General features: G+C 57.1%; 2 protein-coding genes across 6 annotated transcripts in view; one reads left to right on the top strand and one right to left on the bottom strand.

Annotated features, from left to right (window-relative positions):
* The first annotated feature begins 390 nt into the window (after nucleotides 1–390).
* DERL3 (derlin 3) lies at nucleotides 391–2,643 on the top strand. Of its 4 annotated transcripts, none has more exons than XM_071221903.1 (7): nucleotides 391–572; nucleotides 683–748; nucleotides 822–895; nucleotides 1,009–1,102; nucleotides 1,551–1,746; nucleotides 2,238–2,328; nucleotides 2,436–2,643. In XM_071221903.1, exons 1-7 carry the CDS (start codon nucleotides 480–482, stop codon nucleotides 2,626–2,628), a joined length of 807 nt encoding a protein of 268 aa, XP_071078004.1. In that variant the 5' UTR covers nucleotides 391–479; the 3' UTR covers nucleotides 2,629–2,643. The 4 variants fall into 4 exon arrangements, with proteins under 4 accessions (XP_071078004.1, XP_045048885.1, XP_024413104.1 ...); XM_045192950.2 differs by having other exon boundaries at nucleotides 393–572; nucleotides 710–748; nucleotides 2,432–2,643; XM_024557336.4 differs by having other exon boundaries at nucleotides 394–572; nucleotides 686–748; nucleotides 2,432–2,643.
* A 2,370-nt stretch (nucleotides 2,644–5,013) lies between these two features.
* Nucleotides 5,014–17,590, bottom strand: part of SMARCB1 (SWI/SNF related BAF chromatin remodeling complex subunit B1) — a 31,771-nt gene continuing 19,194 nt past the window's right edge. For both annotated transcript variants that reach the window (XM_024557416.3, XM_024557415.3), the window contains exons 7-9: nucleotides 13,002–13,192; nucleotides 5,810–5,941; nucleotides 5,014–5,349 (exon numbers count right to left, since the gene is read on the bottom strand). In XM_024557416.3, the coding sequence (XP_024413184.1) occupies nucleotides 5,310–5,349; nucleotides 5,810–5,941; nucleotides 13,002–13,192 (363 nt within the window). In that variant the 3' untranslated portion in view covers nucleotides 5,014–5,309. The remainder of the gene's footprint in view (nucleotides 5,350–5,809; nucleotides 5,942–13,001; nucleotides 13,193–17,590) is intronic.

Genomic DNA, 17,590 nt, shown 5'->3' on the forward strand with positions numbered 1-17,590 from the left:
TGCACAGAGCTGCACAGCCAGACTGAGCCCAGCCTTGCGCTACCCACACCCCAAGTCCCCGCCCCTTCCAGTCACGCTGTGCCTTGATCTCGTTTTTTTTCCACTAAGGGTATCTTAGCCCCGCCCCCAGAGTGGCCCCGTGGGTCCCCGCTATTGGTCCCCGCTGTAGTTTGCCGCGCAGCGCCCAGTTAATCATTGGCTGCAAGTTCTCCCGCGCCGCTACCAACAACACCACAACAACCGCCACGTGCTCAACTGCGGGGCTTGCTCATTGGCCCCAAGGCTCGATCCGCCCACGTTCCCGTCCCGCCCCCAGCCCCCCGCTTCCTCCTCCTATTGGTTACCTGGCCCCAGGTCTCTCTCCCTCAGCCGGGGCACAAAGCGGTTCCCATGTGGATTGGCCGAAGGTGGGAAGGCGGGGCTTGGAGGCAGGTTAAGAGTTCGCAGGAGTTTGGGCCACGCGTGCCTGAGAAAGTTCAATGGCGTGGCAGGGGCTGGCGGCCGAGTTTCTGCAGGTGCCGGCGGTGACGCGGGCTTACACCACTGCCTGCGTCCTCACCACAGCCGCCGTGGTGAGCTTACTGGGCGGGGGCGCAACACTATGGTTACAGCCCAGGGAGGGGGGTCACCATGGTTACGGTTGGATCCCAGGGCAGCACCTGACGCACCCCTGACTCTGCAGCAGCTGGAGCTCCTTACCCCTTTCCAGCTCTACTTCAACCCGCACCTCGTGTTCCGGAAGTTCCAGGTAAGGTCACCCTGCGTTTGCACCTGACGGCCCAGCCCCGTATGCCCCGCGCTCAACCGCCTGCCCCTTTCAGGTCTGGAGGCTTCTCACCAACTTCCTCTTCTTCGGGCCCCTGGGATTCAGCTTCTTCTTCAACATGCTCTTCGTGTATCCTGTGCCGCACGGACCCCGACGGGGAGTGGGCGGGCCCACCGGGCTAAGATGGCTGGGAGCGGGAAACTGAGGCCCTTACGGTGGCACTTCCTATACGGACTCCACAGGTTCCGGTACTGCCGCATGCTGGAGGAGGGTTCCTTCCGTGGTCGCAAGGCCGACTTCGTTTTCATGTTTCTCTTTGGGGGAGTCCTTATGATTGTATCCTTCCCAGACTCCAGAACCTCAGGCCCGGGCACTTAGGCAACCAACCTGTGTTGGTCCTGGGCCGCGACCTAAGTGCCCAGGCCGGGAGGGACTCTTACTTTAGGGTGCATTGAGCGTGCATTCTGTGCTCAGCCCCAGACGCCGGGGCTAGACCCCACATGGTGATCTGAAGGAGAGCCAGGTGGGGTGCTTCGGGCTGAGCTCTAGAAGCCAGCAGCAGGAGAAACTGAGGCAAGGATGGGCAGCGGTGGGAGGCTGGGGTGAGGTGGAGAATCAGGGCAGTCACGTGGGGCTTGAAGGCCACATTATGACCTTAGATTGGGCCAGGCACACCTAGATGGGGGTAGGGAAACCAGTAGGATGGCAGGGATTTAGCAAGTCAGGGGGCCCCTGGGCAGGGGCTGAGGCTGCCATCAGTGGAGGCACCTTGACTCTGGCTCAGCTGCTGGGGTTCCTGGGCAGCCTGTTCTTCCTGGGCCAGGCCCTTACAGCCATGCTGGTGTATGTATGGAGCCGCCGAAGCCCTCAGGTGAGGGTCAACTTCTTCGGCCTCCTCACGTTCCAGGCACCATTCCTGCCCTGGGCACTCATGGGCTTCTCAATGCTGCTGGGCAACTCGATCCTCGTGGACCTGCTGGGTGAGCCTGCCTGTCCAGCTAGCCAGCCCATCCCAAGCTGGCTGCTCTGCCACCGCCCTCCCTCTCACCTACATTGGACCCCTCATTCATGTGCCCCCACCCCCACCCTGCCTCTCTGTTCTTATAGCCCCTTGCACAAGCCAGCAGGCCTGCAGGCTTCCCATCTCCAGGCCTCACCTGCTGAAGCTTTTGTGGGTCCTGACCAGGGTGGGGATGGGAAGGTCATTGTTCCAGCCATGGCTCCCGCTCCTTTGAGGTTCTCAGGCCCTCCCCTCCCCAGGTCCTGGGTCCTGTGAACCCCTCCAGGGCCAACCCCAGCCCCACCCTGGGCTGGCAGTCTGTGCAGGATTTCGGACACCTGTCCTCTGAGGCCTGAGGTTGCTCTGAGCCTGGCTGGGCCTCCAGGGATGCACATGGAGGCCCAGAGCAGGCTGTGCTGGCCCCGGACCATGCAGGGAGAGTGGCCTCGGCAGTCCTTGGCTCTCCCACAGGGATCGCTGTGGGACACATCTACTACTTCCTGGAGGATGTCTTTCCCAACCAGCCTGGAGGCAAGAGGCTGCTGCTGACCCCCGGCTTCCTGTGAGTACTGGAAATGACAACCTGCCCTACTCTCCCTCAGACAGCTCTGGACACCCTGGGGGACCCATGCTGGCCTCAGCTCAGCCTGGGCCCCTCCCCACAGGAAGCTGCTACTGGATGCCCCGGAAGAGGACCCCAATTACCTGCCCCTCCCTGAGGAACAGCCAGGACCTCTGCAGCAGTGACCCCACCCAAGGCCAGCCCCAGGGGCCCTTTCCCCAGCATCTGTCAAGCCTCCATCCCATCCCTAACCCCTGCTTGCAGCACAGCAACCTGTCTGGTGGCCGGCCACCCAAATAAACAGAGTAATTTGTAGCCTCTTCGCTCACAGCACTGGCTCCCCTCGCCTCACCTGGCTGCACCCTTCCATGCTGGGCAGGCACTGCTGGTCCTAACCTAGGGCCCCCAAGCCTAGTCCGCCGTGCCCACCCTCTGCCCTGGACTGCCTTCTCAGACCAACTGCAGGTAGAAGAATGGGAAGCCCGGAGAGGGTCAAGAACCTGCCCACCGTTGTCAGACAGAGCTTTGGGCTCCCAGATGGCAGACACGGGGTTCTCATCCCAGCCTCTCCAGGGCCTCAGTGCAAACTTGGGCAAATCCCACCTGTGTTGGGCCTCTGCTCTATGCCAGTCAGAGAGGGGGTTGGCCAGGTCCTGGTAGCAGGGACAAACACCAGGCTGTCCCTGGCTGTGCCAAGCCTGGTCTTTGTGGGACTCTGGGGCCCGCTCCTGCCTGTGGTGCCCTCAGGCTGATGCCTCACTCAGCCCCTCCCATCCCTCACCAACACCCAACAAGTGGACCTTTGCCCCATTTTCTAGCTAAGCAACTAACAGACAAGCAACTAGGATATGGCCAAGGCCCCATGGGCTCAGGTGCAGAGGAGAGCCAGGACTGGGTCCTCTGTCCTTTCTGTGACTCGAAAGCCTGGAGAAGTGTTTGCTTTCGCAGAGTCCTGCACTGGCTGAAGCCGAGAACCCTGGGAAGTCCTGTCCCTGCCTCGTTTGGCTGAGGACAACAGGAGCCTCATCCGATCCCACAGCTCACTTCTCTCTGTAAAGTGGGCGTCAGATGACCTGGCCAGCTTTCCTCGTTGCTGTAGACCAGTCTGCACTATGGTTTCTTCCTGGATGATCAGCGTCTCAGGGCTTGTCATGTTCATGGATAAAAAATACTCCGTAATTTTGTAGGGAAACCTGGTGGACCAGCAGCTGACCCTGCAAGTGTGGGCTCAGACCCAGGCCTGGTTCGCTGGCCCTTCCCCAGGCCTCTCCCAGGTGGGTGGGCTAAGCTGCCCAGTGGGACTGAGGCAGGCAGGGTTCGTTCCACCCCACCAGTTATAGAGCCCCGGGGCTATCTCTTGCCCACAGACCCAGCAACCACCTGGCTAATGGAGCCCACTAGTTTCTAAGGCCAACTAGGCCTGGGCCCAGAATAGAATCTTCTTTGTCAGGGCCTTCCAATGAAGCCCAACTAGCCCCTTGCTCCAGCAAGTTCCACTCCTGGATGAAGGGTAGGAGCCTGAGCACAAATTCCCTGGGAGCTGTCACGTCCCAGAACATGCTCACAGGACCCCTCCACCCCCAGCCTAGATGGTAAGGCCCATCTCCCCCTATATCCTGGCATCGGAGAGCCCCAATCCCTACTCAGGCGAGGAACCAGGTGCCATGGGGCCCCTGTCACACTCCCAAGGAGCAGAGCGGTCCTGACCTTCAGCCCTGCCCTGGCTGGAGAAGGACCTGCCAGCAACTGAAGGTGGCACCAGTCCAGTGCTGGGGGTCTGGGTCCATTATCTTCAGTGAGTGCAGCTGTGTGCCCAGTTCATCAGGCAGTACTTGACTTAGCGAGGCCCACCCAGGTCCCTTCTGTGGAGCAGGAACATCTCCACATTAACAGAGGAGGTGAGGATGCAGAGGTGATGACAAGCTCGCTGAAGACAGAGCTGGGAAGAGAGGCAGGGCTGTGCCTCCTCCATACCCATCCCCACCCCACAGGCCGGCACCGGGCCAGGCGTGCTGCTCCACATGCATTCTTCCTCACAACCAGCCTGGGAGGGAGGAGCTGGCCTTGGCCACATGCCAGCCAGGGGCGGCGATGCCCCAGTCTACCTGGTACATGTGCAGTATTGGGAAGTGTGGCTAGAGTGCTGCACACCTGTTGGAGCTGGAATAGCCGGGCACAGGTACCCAGGCTGGTGATGCCCCCGCAGTGTCTGCATAATAGGGTGGGGCCTCTGCAAGGGACTCCAGAGAAGCAACGCTCCCGGCCAGGACAGCCTGACCACCGTGGCCCAGCCCAGTGCAGGGCGGCAGGAGAGCTGTGGGCTGCTCCACAAGACCAGGACAGGGGGATGGAGCTCACTGAAGGGCAAGGGGTCCCTGTCCCCTGAGCCTCGGGACCACACCTATCATTTCTCCTCCTCTACAAAGACACCCGAGCGCTGGTGGGGGGTAGGGGGGGGAGCTGGAGGGCCCCACAGAAAGCAAGGACTCCACTGTAACTCCGGTCTTACTGGACCTGGGGCACTGACAGTAAAGCCCTGGAGCCCTGTCAACACCCCCCAGGGATCCAAGGCAGAGCAGGGTGGGAGGCCTGGCCCACCAGCCTTGGCTCCCCCACCGCAACAGGACCTGCCCCCTGCTCTCCATTCTTCTGTTTACGCTAGCACGTTGAAGAAATGGAACAAGACCTGTTGTTGCCTTTTATTTAAAAAGTGTTACTAGCCCTGCCTGGGGCTCCTATACAAAAACAAAACACAACCCAAAATGAGGCCTCTTCTCGACCAGAGACTGGGGGGGTGGGGACTAGGGACTAGGGCTCAGCAAATGGAAAGTGTGCCTGGGGGGAAGGCGACCTGAAAGGCCTCCGTGCCAGCGCTGCTCAGGATGGCCCTGGGCTGCCCCCTTGCCTCCCTCTTTGCCAGAAGATGGAGAGACAGGCTGGTCTTCTGAACGCTCCGTGGGAGCCAAGCGCTGATGGGCTGGTTACCAGGCTGGGGCAGTGTTGGCGAGACGCCTCATACGCCTGTAGGAAGGGAGAGGGTGGTGACCCAGGGCCAGCTCTCCAGCCTTGGGCATCTGCTACCCCCAGGGCTCTCTAGGGCAGCCAGGGGAGTAGAGACAGAGTGAGACAAGGCAGGAGGGATCCCCAGCCCCTCCCTTCCCCTGGCCTCCACCTGTGTGCCCTGGGGGCCCAGAAGCAGTCCTCACACCTGCCTGCTCAGGCGCCCTGCCCACCTCTTCAGGGGTCCTGAAACCTGGGTTTGAGCTGTGGTCAGACCCAATCTAAGGGCTTCTGTTCCCTACAAGGTTTGGAATCTGTATCCTAGGGGATAGAAGGGGACTCATAACACTGGGACATGCAGGTCCTCTCCCAGAAAGAAACTGGTCCCTGGGGAAAGGTGGTGGCTCTGTACCCGCCTGGAAGGCAGTGCCTGTGGGCAGAGCCAGCTGCAGGCACTCTGGGGCGGGGGTGGAGGGGGTACCTTGTGTTCCTGTCCTGGTCACGGATCTTCTTTTCCATCTCGGCGTCAGTCAGGGTCTCCAGCAGTGGGCACCACTGGTCAGCATCTCCCGTGTTCCGGATGGCAATCTCCACGGTGGGCAGGGGGTTCTCACTGGGATGGTGAGGGGAGAGAAGAAGTGCAGGTTTACAGAACAGCACCTGGAAAGGCCCCCAGACACCGCTGTCTACTGCTTGCCTGCCAACAGAGGGAATGCTGGAGCCAGGGCCTGGGGTAAGGTTCAGGCTTCTCCTGCTTCCTCCCCCACCTCCTCCCAGCTGGGCCCATTTCCATGCCCAGCTCCTGAGAGCAACACTCCTGATAGGGGCAGCCTGGCATGTTCCTGTCACCCGAGCCGGAGACACCAGGACCTCCCCTGGCTACAACAGTGCTGCCCTCGTGACCCCGGGCTTCTCTTCAAAGCAACGCCCTTTGCTGCTGCCTCAGCGTCTCTAGATCTGGGAGACAGAAGATGGGAACTCACTATGGAGGTAGTTCCCGTGACAGAACAGTGTGGCTGAGCCAGCTGTTTCTACGGGGACTGGGAGGAAGGGGAAGGTGGTCTGCACTGCTCAGTATCCAGAGCCAGGACCCACCAATCAGTGAGACAGATGGAGGGTGAAAGGAGAGCAAAAGGAGGGGCCACCCCCTCACTGGGTCCACTGGGCCAGCCTGCTCCTGAACGTCCCACACACTTGCCCCTCAGCCCAGTTCCGCAGGGCGGACATAAGCTCCGGAGGGGCTGAACTATTTGCTTAGGGCAGAGACTTAGGCCCTGAACTCACACCCCCTGACCACTCTACCCTGAGGTCCCTCACCCCAAAGGACACCTGCACACCCTCTTTCCAAGTGGACAGAGCGGGGGTGGGGGAGTTCAGCCTGGACAAAGGCTACGAAGGCACAGGGTGGGGGGAGAGGGGTGGGCAGGAACACCAGGGGAGGGAGGACAAAGCTGACCTGCCACCTCTCTGGGCCTTAGTTTTCAAGTCTGTGGGACAGGAGCCTGAAGAGACATGGGGGCCACAACTGCCAGGATGGCCTGTGTGCCTCCCAGCTTCAGGGCAACAGCCCAAACCCCTGGCCTGGCAGACAAGCCACAGAGCGAGGCCCTCCCCCTCCACCTCCCCACTATCACCACTCCAGCCTCCCCAGACCCTTTCTCCTCCAGCTGGGAGGCTGCGCCTTTCTCCTGAGGCTCAGCCTTGCCCAGCTCTACCACAGCCCACAGCCTGCCAGGAGTCTGCCCCCACAAGCCTGCAGCCCTGCAAAGCACCGTCAGCTCTGGGAAGAGTGAGCGCAGGCAAGGCCCAAGGGAGGTGCCTGGTGGACGCTGACGGAATAAAACAGAATAGGCCCCTGGTGGGGCGGCCTTGGTTTTGACACCTCCTCTGGAAAATAGGAAAGATATTATTGGCCTGAGGGATTTTCCGAGGATTACACTCACTGAAGCAACTAGCATACATCCACTGGGGAGCTTCCTACGGGCCAGGGGCCTTCTTACACAGCATCCCTGAAACCTGCGCCCAAGGTCACGTGTGTGGTTGACTAGCGATGAACAGCCACCCAGGGGGCTCTGGGTGCAGAGCCCCCACTCCTCAGGACGCCAGCCAGCATGGGGCAGCGCCAAGGGTCTGTTCCGGCCTCCCTACGCTGCTCTCCAGCCTGAGGCCTGGGGCCCCGTGAGCACACATGGCACGGCTCAGGGTGCGGGCTGTGGTGTCCCTGCAGAAGTGGGGATCACCTCTCACTGCTGAATCTTTGCCTGTGGGGTCCGCACCCACAAGGCCCGGAATCCTGAGTAGGAGTTGGTGACTCAGAGGCCAGTGACTGAGCAGCGCCAGCCCCCACCCCTTGGCACCCTGGGGCCAAGATCTCCTGAGCCCTCCCGACAGCTGTTCCCCGACCAGTGAGGTGGTCTGATGGTGCAGGAACGCCAGCCGCAGACCCAAACACCGCTCCTCACCGCGAGGGCTCCCAACCGCAACCGCCTTCCTCAGGGGGGCAGACATGAAAAGCGCCAAGCCCACACGAAAGGGAAGAAAACATGTTTTCCTTTTAATTTAAACAAGAGCTGGTGAGTGGGTCCTGGAGGCCCTTTGTTTATCCCCATTGGCTCTGGGAAGATTCCACTCCAGTGGGTTTATTCTAAAATAAGAACTGCTCACAACAAGAATGGGGCCTGGAGCCAGCAGGCTGGACTCCAGGTGGGGCGGGGGGGGGGGGGGGGGACACACACAGGCAGGGCATGGACCCACCCTGCCTCCCACCCCTCCATGGGGATTATGATTCATGGGCCTGGAGGACAGAACACCACACAGACCAGAGCCCAGGCGGGGTGGTCGTGTCTGAGGCAACGTGCTCATAAAGTGTCTTCAGGTTCATTTCCAGTGGGGTCTCTGTCATGTGTCATGCAGACTGGCTGAGAAGCACTTCCGTGCCCCCACGGAAAGGAGAGAGCAAGGACTGGGGGACCACCTGCCCACGGCTGCTCCACCGGGAAGGGGAGGAGACGCAGCTCCACGAGTGAGCCTCCAGCTCGGGATCAGCTGACTTGGGGAAAAAAGATCAACTGACTTAGGAAGAATAAACAACAACAAAAAGAAGATCAACTGACTTTGGACAAAGATGCCAAGTCCTCGATGAGGAAAGAGCAGTCTTTCTAACAAGAGGCGCTGGGGCAGGACCTGGGAGTAAGCCATGGTTTTTATGTGACGCTGAAAGGGAAAACATATACACTGGGACACATCGACACGTAAAACTCCTGACGTCAGGGCGCGCTGTCACAGTGAGAGGACAGCGCAGTGAGAGGACAGCGCGCAAGATGGGGGACATTTGTAATCACGGATCTGATAAGGGACTGTACCTAGGCTATATAAAGAGTTCCTGAAACTCCCTAATCTAAAAACAAAAACGAAGGACTGGAAGAGCCCCCTTCCGAAGAAGACATACAGATGGACAGCAGGACATGAAAGATGCTCGAAATGGTTTGTCAGTAGGGAGATGTAACAAAACCGTAATCAGACGCCCCCCGCGCCCACTCGCTAGGGTGGCCAGGATGAAACGGTTAGGTGAATGCTGCTGAGAACGTGGAGAAACCGGGACGCTCAGGCCACTGGTGGGAAAGGGAGATGGCACAGTCGCTTTGGAAAGCAGCCTGGCAGTTCCTCAAAGTGCTAAGGATAGTTACCACACAATCCAGTAGTTCCACACCTACATACGTCCACAAGAGAATGGAAAATTGGTATTCAAGCAAAAACTTGTACGTGAATGACCACAGCAGTACTGGTCTCAGCCAAAGAGTGGAAATAGCCCAAATACCCATCACCTGACAAATGGGCACTGACGAATTCAGTTGGTGGCCCTCAAGGTGAGGAGCGGTGTTTGGGCCTGTGGCTGGCGGTTCCTGCCTGGCAGACCGCTTTACTGGTTGGATACAGAAAATGCGGGGCGTCGATACAATGCAATCTTATTCACCAGAAAACGGAGTCAGTTCTGACATAGGACACCGTATGGATTAACCTTGCAAACATTACGCTAAGCAGCCAGCCACAGAAGAGTGCCCAGTAGTCCCCCTTTGTTCAAGGTTTTGCTGTCGTAGCTTGAAAGTATTAGATGGGAATTCTGAAAATAACAATTCAGAAGTTTTAAACCGCACGCTGTTCTGAGCAGCATGATGCAATTTCACACCACGCCCCCCTCCCCGTCCTGTCCAGAATGTGAGCCATCCCTCTGTCCCGCGTCTCCACGTTGCTACAGATACACGCTACCAGCCTGATAGTCGCAGGGCAGCCGTCTTGGCGATCCGATCAGCTTCCACAGCATGGCAGTGCATGGCAGCCTCATGTCACTTAGCAACGGCCCCACAGCGCAAGAGTGGGGACGCTGGCAGTTTGGCATGCCAGAGAGAGGCGAAAGTGCTTCCTTTACGTGAAAAGGTGCGTATACAGGGAAAGACATGGTGTATGTTTGGCTCGGCGCTCTCTGCAGTTTCAGGCAAACACTGGGAGTCTTAGAACGTATCCCCGTCAATAAGGGGGGACTACTGTATACTGCACAGCATTAAGCGTCCAGAACAGGCTATCTACAGACAGAGAGTACGTTAGTGGTTGCCCAGGGCCAAGAGCCTTGGGGCAGGGGGGCATGGGGTGGTGGGAAATGTTTGTAAACTGTGAGGATTGCACACTCGGCAAATACATGAAAACCCACAGAATCTGAATTGTACTCCCTAGGTGGGTGAATTACACGGTATGTGAATTATACGTCAACAAGCTGTTACAAAACAAACCGACAGGCAAACCTTGCTCATAGGGCAGGTGGGCAGAGCACTAGGAGTAACCCCAGCGGCTCACGGCCAACTAGTCCAAAGTGACTCAGGTGTCTCCAACCCTGCTGCTCCAGTAACTCTGCCTCTCTGTCCCCCATCAGGCCCAGCTGCCAGGTCCCACGTCTTTGTCTGTCCTGACTTCCTCCTGGCCAGCACCCTACCCTGGCCACTTCATTCCAGGTTCCACACCCCCGACCAAACACCTCCCTCCCTGTGCCTGCAGCCTCTGGTACCTTCAGTGACCACACACAAGTCTCCTCTGTTTGTTCTCTGTGGCCCCAGCCTGGCGCGCAGGGCTGGCCTAGAGGAGGTGCCGTTAACTCTGACGAATGCAACTCTCCTCATGGGTAGCAGCTCACTGTCTCAGTGCATGTGTGACACCCTCGCATGCTCTGCTCAGCCCACCCCCACCCCCCAGATGGAGCCCTATCCCTCTCCTGTTACTGTCTCTTCATCCCCATTCTGCAGGCTCCAGAACACTTCTATGTCACTCTGGTTCAGCTCTGTCCTCTAGGAGCTCGGGGCCCCCAACCCCTCTGCCACATACCCGTGTCCATGCTCCCCTCCGTGCTCACCCACATCAGGCCTTCCCATCTGGCTTCCTGAAGGGAAGCAGCCTGTTCTCTACCCTGGTTCCCCTGACTGTGGGCATCCTGCCCTGCTCTACTATGAACACAATGCCATTGATGAGAAGGGCACCACAGCCAGGCACTGGGCTCAGTCTGGGGGGTGGATGGGACTCCCCTGGCTCACTGTAGTTCTGTCCCCTGGGCGAGGAAGCCTGTGACAAGCCGGCCCTGACCGAAGGCTCCTCTCCTGCCCCTGACAGCTCTCTCCAGAGCATCCAGCTGCCCGACCAGACAGAGCACACGCAACAGGCCGGGCCCAGCACGAAAGGCTCCTAAGGCCTGGTCAGCTGGGGGAACGCAAGTGGGCCCTGACGTCAAAAGGCACCTGGGATGCTGCTCCTGCCTGGCTGGCCCAGGCTGCATCAGAGGGGACGAGCATCCCCGGTGCCCAAGAATGTGAAACCGGCAAACTCAGCACTAGAGTCTGAGGTGGGACAGAGGTCTGTGACGCTCCCCATCCACAAAATCGGAATCTATTAACTGGCTGCCGAGATAAGGGAGGGATCTGTCTGTAAGTCCCGACTTGTCACCACCAGGGGCTCCTGAGGGGCGCCTGCTCTGGAGCTACTTGGCTCACTGCGGTCAGGACTTTAGGGGGAGGGCTCAGGTCACGCAGATAAGAGCAGAGATAAGAGCAGGAGGGATGGTGTCATATGTCAACGCCCGCAGGGTCTTGCTGCTGAGAGCAGCGTGACACCCACCGTGCAGGGGCCAGTCAGCAAGCAGGCTCTGACTCAGTCAGCATCTGGGGAATGAGGTGCTCAGTGTCATCGGTGTTCACTCTCAAGACCTACGTGACACCACCACCTCCCAGGAGTCAACCCCAGGAAGCACGGCCACCCCAGCCGGGTCTGTGGCCCACTGGCCGTGGAACTCCCGAGTGAACAGACACGCACTGACACACCTTGAGTGGGTCTCACACAGCAAGCACAAGACGTGGGCCAGACATCACCTCCCCTCTCCTCTCTGGGCCTGGACCCCCGTCCGTGAGGCAGGACCACCTCGTTGGCAGGACTGCTGGAGGGTTACGGAGGTGACGGATGTGCCATCTCTGCCTGGAGGCTGGGAGCACAGACCACCGAGGGACTCCAAGGTCTCCCAGGGCCAGAACCTCAAGCCATGTGGGTGTACACTCATTCCTCCTCTCTTGCTCAGATTTACAGGAAGCCATAAGGGAGCTGTCTCTTGGGATTTCTGGGAGAATCAGCTGAGACACAAACACACTCATGAGCCCCATTAATGGTTATGTCTTTGCAAAAAGATCTTATTTCTCCTCATGCAGCACTTCAAGCTTCAGCCCCTAAATAATGACCACCACATGTGGGTGGTGACAGCTTCACGAGCGGAATAAATCCTAACATCCTGTTTTGACGCAGGGACACTGACCACACACCACACACACACACACACACACACACACACACACCACCCGAACATGGAAGAAGAGCTCGGGTCGGGTTGGTGTGACGGTAGGAACAGTCCTGAGGCGAGCGAGCGCCACCTCTGGGTGAATGCTCACCGAGGCCCACCTCCTGCAGGGCCGGTGCTTCACGCGGGGAGCCAGGGCCAACAGGAAGGCCATGTATGTCTCGCGAAGAGCCCAGGCCTCTGGTCCGTAGGACACTGGACCAGAATGCTGTGTTTACACTTCCACTTTCACAGGTGGCCTGAACCCAGCTCTTTATCTCCCATAGCATCCCGAACAGGGTGCAGCCAGCATGGGTGCTCACCAGCTGGCCTCCGCCCGACGATGGCGAGATGCGACAGTAAGAGCGGCTGCTGGAGGAGTCCCTGCATGAGCCGGGGAGGGCGCTATGGAGTAGCCCTTGTCTGAGACAGAACACAAGTCCATCAGATGAAGAACCTGGGGCGTGCACCCGCGACAGAGACAGTGTGGGCAAGAGTGCAGAGATGGGGGGACAAAGGGGTGTGAAGGCTCTGGAGGGGCTGCTGGCAGCAGAGTACGGTCCAGGGCAACGCGGGGTGGGTGGAGGACAAAGAGGGCAGGTACTCTAACTCCTTAAATCCACCCCACCATGATGGGGGTGGGGAGCCCTGCTTCTGGGGTACGTGAGGCAGCAGAAGGAGCAAGGCCACCCGAGACCAGCCTATGCTGCAAACCTCCAGAAAATCTTGGAGATCTCACCGTGCACAGGAAGAAGTCTTTTCCCCAAAATCAAGTTTAAGGACGAATGAGAGAGGGACTCATCAGTGATCCTACCTGAAGGCGTAGGTCTTCTGATGCCAGCTCAGCTGTCCCCGAATGCTGTAGGCGATGGTGGTGACAAACTCCCCGCCTAGCCCCAGCTCCGAGCACAGCTTCAGGGCAAACTTCTCAGGAGAGTTCTCCTTCTCCGACATGTCCCACTCGAACTGGTCCACCAGGGAGATGTTCCCCACATGGATATTCAGCTGGGGCCAGAAGCAAAGCACCAAGTTAGAGCCATCAGGGCTCGTCCGACAGAGGGGCTGTGGGAGGCAGGCCGGCGCGCCCTGCCCTCCACTTACTCGTTGAGGACCAGGTGTGGCCCTTGTCCTTCCAGCTGCAGCCCCCCATCCACAAAAATGGGGCTAAGCCCACGAACCAACCAGGGTGGCCACAAGGAGTTCTGACCCAGGGCCCAGCAGGATCACCTGCAAGGGAAGACCCTGAAGTGGCCCTGAGGCACCGAGTCCCACCTCGCCCCTACTCCTAACCCCTTGATCCCCTTCGTTCCTGCTGGTCTTGATTTTGACATGACTACACCCGTCACTCATCAGACACTGTCCCTGAGCCCTCATCTACCCCTTACTGTCTCTTACACAGCATGACCCACTTGGCAATCACCTTGTTAAGTGCGCTCACAGATGCAAACTGTACCTACACCAGCTCACAAGGCACAAGCAAAGCCTGGGAGGGGAGCAGAGGCCCACAGCGAACTATTGCACCATACTCGCTGCAGCACCCCGCCGACGTGCAGCTTGTAGCGTGCAGCATGCAGACCAAGGGAGAACACAGCCTGGACCCCAAGAGCGCCCCGCCTAAGCCTGCCCCAGAGACCACCACCCTGACTTCTCAACCCACACCTGATTGTGCCTACTCTGAAACTGGCACCACTGGATCACACAGGAAGCAAGCACTCTTTGGGGTCGGGCTTTGTTCACTCAGCGTCGTGTCCACAAGACTTCTCCCACAGCTATGTGAGTCTGGGACCATGGCTCACTGCTCTGCCAGGTGCGCAGGACATGGCCTATCTGCCCATTCACCCCATTGTGCTTGAGTGCTCAACTCGTCTTGCTTTCTTTCTTTTCTTTATTTTTAAGGTTTTATGTATTTATTTTTAGCATAAGTGGAAGGGAGGGAGCGAAACATCAATGTTTGAGAGAAACATCATTTGGTTGCCTCTCGAATGCCCCCTACTGGAGACTTGGCCTGCAACCCAGGCATGTGCCCTTACCAGGAATCGAATAGGTGACCTTTTTGTCTGTGGGATGATGCCCAATTAACTGAGCCACGCCAGTGACAGCTCAACTTGGCTTTTAAGGTGGGCAGTGAACTGGCCACTGCTCAGGGCCCAGCCCACACAGGGACTTCTCCCTTCCTTGAGTGACGTAGGACCCAAACTCTGAGTCCTATGCCTCACATTCCACTCACTGCAGCCCAGCCCCAGTCCCTTCTCACCCGCTGGGCGACCACCCTGGGTTTACAGAATGGAACCAAAAGAGCTGCCTCTTCCCCTAACAGGATCCAAATACCTGGCGACCCACATCGGCACACTGGGACAGGAAAAAACAAGCAGCAAGCAGCCCACAGAAATGCTCCAAACGGAACCTAACAGGACCAAACGGAACCAAACAGAACCGGTTGGGGCAGCGGTTCACAGCCAGCAAGCCCTGCCCTGGGTACAACCACGCAAGTCCTCTCTGCTACCAGGCGGTGCCGTGTGGACTGGGTTGTCTGCCCTCCACTGACCTGTCATGAATGCTTTCAATCATTAAATAGCGTGGATTATTGCATACCAACCAAGGAGAGGCTGGGGTGCAACAGTGGGTCAGAGAGACACAAAGCTGTCTCCATGGGCTGACATCCAGCAGAGGGAGGGAGAGACATACATAAAATAAATACATGGGTGTGCAGTGAATGGTACCATGTGCTAAGGAGGAAAAAGAGAGCACGGGTAGAAGGTACAGGGTCAGCCACATTACGCAGGAGGAACAGAAGGGCTTCTGGGAAGAGGCGGCATTTTAGGAAGAACTGAATGAACGAGAGGGAAGGCCTGCAGCTCTCTGGGAGGAAGGGCCCCCAGCAGAGTAGGGCCTGAGGTTTCCACAGGGGGATGTGCAAAGCTTGCAAAGCTTCTGAGCAGAGGAGAGACACTGGCTGCCACTGACACCTCTGCTGGAGGCAGCGTCAGCTGGTGGCAGCGGTGGGATGGTGAGGGGTGAGCTCACAGAGACAACGCAGAGCCAGGACCTCCGAGCAAGCATACAGCACTGGTACCAGGTTCTCATTGTCTCCACAGCCTCGATCTGTATCACCCCATACACGTTTTCACCCACTCCCCAGAACGGGCCCGGCCAACCGAACGAAGTGTGGAGGTCTGACTCTCGGCAGCACCACGCCTCCCAGGCCTCTGGAAGCGAGCGGAGCCGACCGGCCCAGGCGCCCTGGTCAAGGCGGCCAGGCCTGGGCTTCGGTCCCAGTACCGCTGAGACCATCTGTCCGCGGCGGCTCCAAGCTAAGGCACAGCTTTGTGAGGAAAGACGCTCCTCAGGAACCAGCACTCCGAAGATTCCTGTCTTCCACTGCGTCCCAGCAGCCAGCCAAAGAATATCCTCACGGAAGCAAGCACCCAGCTCTTTTGAAGTCCCAGCTGCGCATGGGAAGCCTTGGGTGTGACCTTCAGTTTCCTGACATACAAGATGGGACGCCATCACCTAGGTCGTGGCGCCTGGTAAACACAGCACTGTTCCACAGCAGCGGGGCTTCCCTGGGCCAGCGGTGTCTGACCCCAGAGCAGACAAGCCCTCACACCACCACGCCAGGTGGAAACCCCACCTAGGGACAGCCTGCCAACAGCCCGTCAGCAAATGTCACCCCCTGGGAAGGGCTTATAGTGGGCTGGAGGACATGAAGGGGTCCTATGGCCAACAACTGCCCAGTCACCAAGAAAGTCTTTGGTCAAGAGAGCAGGTGGCAGCCCCAGGCAGCGTTTGAACTGCCTGACAACTTTCTGTATGGCTGTCACAAGCCCCCATCAAGACAACCACCACCCAAAAAAGGGACACTCAATTCTGAGAAAGATGTCAGGGAAGCCAGCTGGTCAGACTCATGAGGACCCTGTATGGGGCTGGCCCTGGCCACTCGGAGCCATGTGGCTGGGTACAGCTCACTCCACAGAGCAACGGCCTCGGGCCTGCTCCAGAGGCAGCAGTATGTGCACTGGGACACAGGGGGGGCTCCCCTTACCATGCCCAACACCCCCGCTTCTCTCCCAGGATGCCCCCTTTTCTCAGTTGGGCCCTTTGTTCTGTTAGTTGGCTGTAACGTGAAACTGAAACAGGCTAAAGACAACAAATTCATATTTTTCTCAAAAGTAATTAACTAGCAAGAAGACTGAATCAGTCATCAAAAATCTCCCGACAAAGAAAAGCCCTGGACTTAATAACTTCACTGGTGAATTCTACCAAACACTTACAAAAGAACTACCACAAATCCTTCTTAAATTCTGCCAAAAACGTGAAGTGGGCAACACTTCATAATTCATCGCCCTAATACCAAGCCAGACACTGCAAGAAAGGAAAACAATCACAGATCGATATTCCTTATGAACACTGATGCAGTAATCCTCAAAAAAAGAGTAGCAACCCGAATTACGCAGCACATTAAAAGGGTTACACACCACCAGTGGGATTGAGTCCGGCGGTGCCAGGACAGTTCAGCGCAAAAACTGCCCAGCACGGATGCACCACATTAACAGATGAGGAACAGAAATCACGTGATCATCTCAGTTAATGGAGAAAAGGCATTTGGCACAATCCAACACTCTTTCCAGATAAAAACACTCAACAAACTAGAAAGAGAAGGAAACTACTTCAACATAATAAAATCCATATGTGAAGAACACACAGTGAATATCATGCTAAATAGTGACAGACTAAAAGCTTTTCCTCTAAGATCGGGAAGTAGACAAGATACCTGCTCTTGCAATTTCGAGGCAAAGCAATTAGACAAGAAAAAGAAATAAAAGGCACCCATGTTATAAAGGGAGAAGTTATCTCTGTTCACAGATGATTATGATCATCTATGGAGAAAATCCTAGATTATATTAAAAAACTATTAGAGCTAATAAATTCAGCAAAGTAGAAGAATACAAACATACAACACGAAACCCAGCTACATTTCTATACACTAACAATGAACAATCCAAAAAGAAAATTCAGAAAACAATTACATTACAACAGCATCAGAAAGAACAAAATACTTAGGAATTAACTTAACCAAGAAGGTGAAAGACTTGTACAATGAAAACTACAAAACAATGGTGAAAGTAATTAAAAAAGGGAAAAATAAATGAAAAGACATCCCAACACGTTTTTTTTGTGGAAACAGGAAAACAATCCATCCTAAAATTCATATGGAATCTAAGGAACCCTGCCTGACCAGCCAAAATGATCTTGAAGGAGAACAACAAAGTTGGAAGACTCATGCTTCCTGATTTTAAAACTTATTACAGCCCTGGCTGGTGTGGCTCAGTAGACTGAGCACAGGCCTATGAACCAAAGGGTCGCTGGTTCATTTCCCAGTCTCAGGTGCATGCCTGGGTTGCA

Source organism: Desmodus rotundus, chromosome 7 (assembly GCF_022682495.2).
Source record: "Desmodus rotundus isolate HL8 chromosome 7, HLdesRot8A.1, whole genome shotgun sequence".
Classification (NCBI taxonomy): domain Eukaryota; kingdom Metazoa; phylum Chordata; class Mammalia; order Chiroptera; family Phyllostomidae; genus Desmodus; species Desmodus rotundus.